The sequence below is a fragment of the Oreochromis aureus genome, linkage group 14 (genome assembly GCF_013358895.1).
Source record: "Oreochromis aureus strain Israel breed Guangdong linkage group 14, ZZ_aureus, whole genome shotgun sequence".
NCBI classification, from domain to species: Eukaryota; Metazoa; Chordata; class Actinopteri; order Cichliformes; family Cichlidae; genus Oreochromis; species Oreochromis aureus.
The window spans coordinates 14,134,887-14,144,037 of NC_052955.1; the positions used below are offsets into that span (position 1 = coordinate 14,134,887).

The window sequence follows — 9,151 nt, forward strand, 5'->3', positions numbered from 1 at the left end:
CTTTAACCAGGGCTAAACTTTCACGTGACATATGAGATATGCAGCCATTTGTTAGAATCAAATTGCCCCACAGTTCCTATGACCTAACATACAGAAGAAGAAGGAACGGGGGGGCAAAAAAATCTCATGCGATCAGAACAAGCAGCACCAAGCGCACGCGAAGACAGCAGAAATCAAAAGCTATGTGCGGCACAAGATATATTGCACTTCAACTCACCTTGAGCGGCCGTTCCTCTGGTGCTGAATACACTTGCTATCAGAGTGGCCACATACCAAATCATAGTACTATTGCCGACCAGCTATTACCACGCAAAGTGCCCCGTTCAACCAATCTCTCATATTCGACCTTGCACCTCGCGGTCTCTTAGCACAAGCCCCTTTTCATATCCTATTTTCTTTCCTCGTGGCGTTTCCCTTCATCCCTTCCCTCCCCCGTCCTTCCATCCGCATCCTCTCCCGAAGAGACAGAGCACCTGCACCGCCGCGTTTGTAGTAGACGGAGCCGTTTTACGAGCGCATAGTGAAACCAAGTGTGAGAATGCAGCCACAGGTCCGCCTCTCCTGTCACTGGATTGGCTGCTGATTGAGTCTTTGGGGCGTGTATTGGTTCTCCTTACGCCCCGCACCCGAATGACAGGAGAATCGGCCGTGCGCCGATTCAAGGTGAGTTGGAGCGTGCCGTAGTAGTGGAACCGCAGTATCATGCGCATTGACAAGAGAGCCCGTGTCCACATCTTTGAACACCTCTCCTAAAGTGTCCCCACGTGCACCATCACCGCACGCCATCCATTCATCCACCCACTTGCCTTTTGCATTATTCCTCATATCAATACTGGCAACCCCCCCCCCTACATAGGTTGCAGGTTGACTGTGTGTGTAATGAAAATGGGGGACGCTGGTGGAGCTGTGTGACTCATCTGTGGCTCCTCCACAGCCGTCGGTAGCTGTCATGTCGCTGTTGCCGGTTTAAAACAGTGGTTTTTTTAGGGGTTTGGGGGGTTCCGCTACCGTGCCGTGTCTGGCTTTATTTGCTGGGTGTGGCGACACATGCGAGAGCGTTTTCCCCTATTTTTTCCTCGATGGCCGCGAGCGTGAGGATGCAGCTCCATCACGCTGCCCACTGCGTACACATGGTTGCCACTGATAAGGCTGCCTCAGATTCACCCCCTCTGTTTTTCTACATGCATGACCACAGAGGATTCAGAACGCCTGTGCGTCTCTGGTTGCTCCACATCAGCTTAGATCGCGCACAAACTACACTCCTTACACGGTCCTGCCGCCGCCGCCGCCACTGCTGCCTTGTTACTGAAGATAAACATGTGGGTGATCTATCATTTTAGTAAAGTCTTGCAGCTGAATTTGTCTCATTTTTGCCTCGACATTTCTGTCTGTCTTGTCTGTCTGTCTCACCCCTCCCTCCTTTTTTCTCTTTTTTTGCTCCTGCGTGAAATCAAAGAAAAATCTACAAATGTGACCAAAAAAATCAAAGACCCCCCCCCCTTTTTTTTTTGTCTGGAAACCATGCAGTAAAGTGATATTGTCATAAGGCATTTGAATATTTTAGCACGCATTTCTCCGTTTTTACTGGGATTAAACCTCAAGCATTAAGCCTCCACATAAGCTCGGGCATATGTGTTAAATGCAGTAGCATTTAAAAGGGACAGGCGTACTGAAGTATCATACAGAATACAGTCTCTAACTCATCTTTGAGATGAGTTGCACTTTATCTCAGATGTGGAACATTTTGATGGAATATTCAAACAAAAGATAATTCCCCATTCTTTTTTTTGGTGATGGTGGTGATGCACTAATGTCACCTTAAATTCTCATACAGGTGTCAGATTCAGGTGTGGTTACTTTCAAGACCAAAGCTGTGATCCATCCATCCTTTTCAGGGTGGTAGTGCGGCTGGAGCCCATCGCAGATGCAATAGGGCGAGAGGCAGGGTACGCCTTGGACAGGTCACCTGTCTGTAGCAGGGCTAACACGTGGAGACAGAAAACAATTTACACTAACATCACATCTACTGGCAACTTCGAATCACTAGTTAACCTGACCCCACTACCTTCATCTCTTTGGACTGAAAGAGAGAACCTGCGCAAAATACAAACTCCAAATAGAAAGGCCAAGGCCAGATGGTGGATTTGAACCCATGCAGGACCTTCTTGCCATGAGGCAACTGTGCTAACCACTGCTCCACTAAGCCGCCCACCATGATTCAGATAATTTTATGAAACCTTCCACTTATTGTTACGCTGTAAGCAAGCATTTACCCCCATTCAGATTCTTTTTCTTTCACCCTCTCTATGTTAATTGCTTCCAGCCTCCCCATGGGCTCACACAAGATGAGGGCTTAAGGATTTAGAAGACAGGAAATAAGTAAAATAGCAATTTATATTGAATATATCTTTATTGTGAAATTCCACAGAGCTTTGCAGTATCAAGCCTCTAAAACATATTCAAATGAATCAAACTTCATGCAGATATGAGGTAGAGGTAGCATCTGCTCCTCCCTCACAGCATGCTGCATACATGTTTCGGTGCAAGCTCTTATAGGTGTGAGACCCAGTGCAGGATGCTAAAGAAAGCCTCCCTGAGCTCATGTTGTGCCAGTAAGAGAACAGCCTGAATGCTGCTGCTGCTGCTGCTGCTGCTGCTGCTGGAAGGAAGGCTTTACTCAGCAGCAGGCTCAATGGCATATACAATGCAAGTTATGAGTCATAAATTATGAGTCCTAATTATCAATAGCAGTGTGGCAGGAAGCTCCTGTTTAGTCATGCCCCTACATTTAAACTCTGCAGAGAGAGGTGCATGGAAGAAGTGTTAGCAATGCAGCTCGAGCCATTTGGAAGGTGGAGCATCCATCAGATTCTCACAATTGCTGCCGGTGGAGTTGTGCAGCGTTGTGCTGTGGCTGCTGCGTGGCAAAACAAGGTCATATTACCGCCAGACCCCCCTTCCCTCTCCAACCCTCACCTAAAGTTACAGAAGTGCTGACACAACACCAGGACACATTATAGGCCTATACCTTGAATAGCCCGAACCTTTGATGAGCCTTTTTCCACAGGGACAAACATGACATTTGCTTCAAAAGACCACAGGAGAGCCTTTTTTGTTGTAATTTCTATGTAGAACTTGATTTTCTATAACGAATGGCAAAGAAAAGAGAAGAGTTAGGATAAGCTCTTATGTAACACCACTTCTATTAGTTTTACAGCTCCAATCGAGGAGGCTGAGGATAGTTATTACCAAATGGAGCAAGAGAGCATGAAAAAGTCTATATTTTTAAATGTAGTACGAACCAGTCGTGCTGTCTGGAAAATAATTTCAGGGATTTTTTTTGTGGAAAACAGTAATTTCTTTTAATAAATGTATCATTAATCAGATTTCGATTTCACCACATCCTTGCTGCAGAATGCTTTAAAGTGTATCAGTAAAACTTTGGTGCAGCATTTCTGCTTTTGATAATTCAAAGTCACATTGCTGCATGTTGCATCTGCTGAATTTCTACATTTAAAGGAGGCTTATTATATGTTTTTTTGTGCTTGAATAAAAGATTATATCACTCCACTACCACTGATCAAAATCTGAGTCCTGCACACTTGCTTATTTTTAGGGTCATCATCCGGTGGGATCGTCTCAATCTGTCGCCACTGTGACAAGTTTTTTTTTTTCATGTCCTCCACAGCAGAAGATTACTCTAAAAACTGGGAAAGAATACAGTTATAGTGTCCTTAATCCACAATTTCCAAACAAAACCCACAGCAAATCCTGGCTCTGTTCCTTTATTGCAGTGTATTTAAAATCCGGCGCAATATGCATAGGCTCAAATGCTCCCACAGACTCGGATGCTTTAGTGACAGAGACATATGGGTGTGTACACTGAGGGCCCCATCCAGCATCAGTCAGTCAGGCTGCAGCTCGCTAACCTGCTTGCACCAAACAAGATGTCAAGGACGTCGGCTGCTGAGCAGATGTTCTGCTGCATGTCTGTTTATGGTGTTTTTAAAAGCTCCGTAGGTCACGATCATCTCAGACTGTTGCTAAGAATAATTCACACTTTTGGCCATTAGTGGTCAGCAGTGTTTTACACAACAGAATAGCCCTGCTTTTCAACTTGTATTTTTATTTGTTGGTTTATTTTTGTGTTGGTGCAAAAAAACTGTGGGATTAATTTTTCAAAATATGAATCAGCTCTCACTATGAGTTTTACAAATTCAGAGTATTGATTAGCTTGTAGTTCACTTTCCCTTTCATATGCCTGATGAAACAGTCATTATCAATAGATGGTGTGCTGCATTAACTCATAGTGCTCCTACTACTTTTAATAATAATGATGATCCATCTGGGACAGAAACAGAAAACATGTATACATATACAAATTTCTGTCATATGATAGACAAAATGACTTGTGCGTGAGTCAGTCTGGAAGAACTGCTTTTAGCTCAGTGTCTTTAGTTTTTATTGTTGTTATTACTGTTTCACTTACATTTGAAGCACAAATGCCTCAAATTAGCCTGTCAAATGTCAAATATTCAGTCTGTGGGACTTTTTTTGATGGGATAAAACGGGGAATCTGGGAAATAATAGTACGCTATACTTTGATATTTGTTCTAGAGCAAGGAATTATATCAGATGTCAATTATATAGACTGACATCTGGTCACTGTGGAGGCTCTTTCAGTACATTGAACTAATTTTCATGTTGAAGAATCTAGTTTGAGATAATTTGAGCTTTGTGGCATAGTACGTTATCCTGCTGGAAGCATCCATCAAAAGAAGAGAACACTGTGGTCACAAAGGGATGGACATGGTCAGCAAGAATATTCAGACAGGCTGTGGTGTTCGGACAATGCTCAGAGCCCCAGAGTGTGCAAAGAAAATATCCACCAGTCCATTACAACATCACCACCCTGAACTGTTGAGCACAGATCAATGCTTTCATGTTTACACCAAATTCTGACCCTGAAATCACAACTCATGACTCAAGACTCAGAGAATGTCCCATTTTGGTGAGCCTGTGTGAATTGTGGCCTCATTTCCTGTTCTAGCTGACAGGAATGACACCCAGTGTGGATTTCTGCTGCTCCAGCCCATCTAGTCCATCGGTTTAACGTGTTGTACATTCAGAGATGCTCTTCTGCTTGGTTGTAACAAGTGGGTTTTTTGAGCCACTGTTCCCTAGACTTAAACCAGTCCAGACTAATCAACCAGACATTTTCACCCAGACAGCTGGATATTTTCTCCTTTCCAGACCATTCTCTGTAAACTCTAAAGATGGTTATATGGGAAAATCCCAGTAGTTCAACAGTTTCTGAAATACTCCTACCAGCCTGTCTGCTACCGTGTCACCTTCAGACTAACTTAAGTCACTTTTCTTCCCCATTCTGAAGCTCAGCTTGAACTTCAGTGTTGACCATATCTGCACGTTCAAAATCGAGTTGCCATGACACTAATTAAGAGAAAGAATGAAAGATGGAGGTGGGTTGCGAAGTGGCCTGCAGATGTGCTGCAACTGTATAAGCATGTATGAGGATAATTAGCTTAATTAGTGTGCCATACCTGAAACTAGCTAAGGGCATCAGCTGAGCTCTCAGCTCATGTGGGCTGGCATTGAGATCAGCTGATGTACTGTGCTGAGCTTGACTTTGTGGACTGTGTGAACTAACATGTGGGCCATTTGGATTTAGTGTGAGGCAAAGAAATAATCCTTAAGTAAACCTTGAGAGATTTCTGTGGTGTCTCGGAAAAATCTTATGTAACCTTCGAAAAGTTGTAATTATGTCTTGTTGTGGACTCTCCCTTCTCATCTGACTTGCAGAATAAGTGCAGATTTTTTCCCAGAGAAAAAATAAAGTGAATTATTTTAGAACAATTTTTTTTTTCGTTTTTGCTGACACACTGCAGCATTTCACAGAATTTGTTGTATTGATGAGAACAATTTAAAGTAGGCGTAAATGCTAAATGTAACCTTTAAAACCAGGATCCAAAAACAATTTGATATCTTTGTGTCCTTTGTCTCTGTTTGTCTATGAAGCAGCAGATGTGACTGACACATCCATTGTGTTGGCAGGAGGGCTTAGGGCCTCAAAGTCACTTTGATTCTCTGCAGTGCTCCTCAGATGAGAATCACTTGTCATGTTCAGTGGTCATCAGTAGAGTCTGTGAACAGCCCGCCCAAATTGTGTATCTGTAGGGAAAATATGGCAGTAGCGAAGCGCCACGCTTTGCTTTTCTCAGCGCACCGAATCACAGCACCATCCTTCACATGTGTCTGTCAGCTTAGCTCAGAAGGTTAAATAATTGAATTTTAACGTTTTTTTCCGTTTTGATTTGGAGTTAGTCTATATAACTACCTACCTGCATCTCTACAACCATCAAAAGCCCTGCGCTCAGCTTTCCCATGACGGTTATATTAAAACACATCTAGCTAAGTGTAGTTGCCATGGTTTTGCATGTTTGTAAAGGTGTACAGTACTTCCAGAAATAGCTCCTCTTAATGAAAACACGCCCAGCTATTATCATTATAAAGCAAAAGACCAGGGTGTGGAAGAAAAGCAGAAATTTGAAGTTCAACCTAAAATCAATAAGCCTCTAAACATCTTTCAGTTTTTTCCCTTGTGCATCACACCATTTTCCGGCTCATTTGTGAAATCTATAAATACCACAGTGCAAAAAGAGCTGTAGATGCAGCGCTGTCTAATTCTTCAGTCTTCATCTGTGCAGCATCACAGTGATATTTAGCCTCTCTGAATGTGATCAGCTTCACTGTGGGCGAGGCTCAGTTGATGAAGGAGTTCAAGCTGTTGTGGCCGATGGCGGGAATCTCTGCACGTGAGCAAAACACAAAGAACACAAAGAACTCGCTTATTGCTTTTGACTTTTCCCATAACTTTTATAAAGTTAATCCCATTTGCAACCAGCAGACAAACTTTACAGTGCTACAAACTGAAGTCTGTTCCCAGTGTTTAATACCGCTATGGTTTATTCCTTTTGTTACAGTAGAATTTAAACTGTCACTCATCACTAGCTCAAACAATTCAGTGAACTTTTTGTTAAAAAAAATGTACTGTAAACACAGATGTGCAGAAGTATTCAAGTATATGCAAAATATGGAGTTATTCAGCATTTATTCTGAACACATCACTCTACCACAACACTTTTCATTCAATTTTCTTGAAAAACCTCAGTAGGAAAACAAAAACTTGGCTAAATCTTTTGTTCTTTGAGGGTCAGACCACAAGACATCATTCACATCACATTCAGCATCATCTTGAAAAATGTGTAGTATAAAGCTTTATACTCATATAAATGAGTATAAAGCAGATAATGTATGTTCACTTTGGCCCACTCAGTAAAATTACTGGATGTAAGGGGTCAGTGGCTTCAGAGAATTGGTGAAAGAATCTCTGTTACTGTTCTGCACGACAGATAAAATAAGCTTTATATCCTCACAGGTGATTTTGAAGCTTTAGCCAACTTCTGCCTTTTTCTAATGACAACGATCATACAGACAATGAAGGCACAGCTGATTTTATTGATTTTCAAGTTTTTACGTCTGCAAACCTTTAATAACACTGTGGCTATCTTGTATTTTCCTTATCCTGATCACATGATTCATATGTGAAATCAATGTCACAAAAACTAACCTGTTATTCTGTCTATGCTTTATTAATCACATATTCGGTTCTTTACTGATAGTGATGCTGTTAAATATTGACAAAAGAACTGGAAACTTAATGTACTGGCAAAAGTGTTAGTTTTGTTTTATAAACAGATTCTTCCTTAAATCATAAATTTCAATTTCATGTGTGGTTAAACAAATCCATAAAAATGAACGTGGAAAATTCCTTCAGTAAATTGTACTGCACTTTTACAGGTTATGTTTTTTGTTTTGTTTTGCTTTTACAGGGGAAGCAGATGTAAAATAAGAAGCTATTTTATTTTAAGTTTGTAATTTCAGTTTGGTCATAACCTGATCTATAATTCAGCTCTTCTATTTGCTGAGATATTGAAATTTTATACAGAGAGCATTTGTCATTTCTAATGAATGACATTAGAAAACTGCAGCTTTAGAGAAAGTGCAGATAAATAATGCATCCCTCCATTTTCCTCCACTTATCCAGTTCAGGGTTGCAGTTGGATTGGAGCCTTTCCTGGCTGTCATGGATAGAGCGGCAGGGTACGCCCTGGGCAGGTCACTGATCTAATGCAGAGAGACCGACAACCAGTTCACATCTACGGTGTATTTTGAATCACCAGCTGATCTAAGCTGCATGTCTTTGGATTGTGGGAAAAAACTGGAGAAGCTGTAGAAAACCCACACAGAAGTGCCCCGGGCTTCTTGCTGTGTGGTAACTAAGCATGCTGGGTATGCAGTATAAAGGTCACAGATAAACAGTTATCAGGATATCCATATAGGTCACAATGAGCTGAAGCATTAGGATTATATAGAGATAATTTAATTTAAGCGAATAGCTACATAATGCCGCAGAAGGACACTGAATCCCTCCCTAACGAACACATTCGTCTCCTTCAATCTGACATGATGTGAAACTTTAACCTCCCCAGCATTTGTTCCTTTTCCTGCCTTTTCTGTCTGATCATTGTGTCTGGGACTTTGAGCTGCACCTTAAAGTCCCACCGACTCTTCTGGCTGCAGCTTTTTAATGAAAGCTCCAGCCGAATGTGTGTCAACTGCAATCAGGAAAATGTTACATTTAAAATGAAAGATCAAAAGCAGCGCAAGCTACACAGCCTCGGGAATCTCGCAGTTTTAAAAAGCACAATGCAGCTTAAATGTACTTACATTATACAGTTAGAACAGGAACAATATGCAGCAGAAATATTTGGAAGAGAAAAACACACACACACACACACACTAATGATGGCTGCACGGAGGGGGCTGGCAGGCTTTATGGGAATCTTTAAAGAGCAGGTTTCTGACTCTCACAGAAGGTTACTTAGATTAGAATATCCATCAAAGAAGTGTGACAGTTATGACCAATATAAAGCCAGAGATAGTCTACATTAGCATTTCTTTGAATCCCTTAAGATGTGGAGTACCTTCATCTATCCAACATATGTATCATTTGTTTTCAGTGTGAAAAGCATGAGAAACAGCAGTATATAAAAATACTGGGCCCTGAACT

The 9,151-nt window shown here is 41.7% G+C and overlaps 1 protein-coding gene across 2 annotated transcripts in view; it reads right to left on the minus strand.

Moving 5' to 3' along the window:
- The window catches only part of igsf9ba (immunoglobulin superfamily, member 9Ba), a 75,879-nt gene extending 75,387 nt beyond the window's left edge, over positions 1-492 (minus strand). For both annotated transcript variants that reach the window (XM_039622293.1, XM_039622294.1), the window contains exon 1: positions 218-492. In XM_039622293.1, the coding sequence (XP_039478227.1) occupies positions 218-281 (64 nt within the window). In that variant the 5' untranslated portion in view covers positions 282-492. The remainder of the gene's footprint in view (positions 1-217) is intronic.
- Positions 493-9,151: the final 8,659 nt, after the last annotated feature.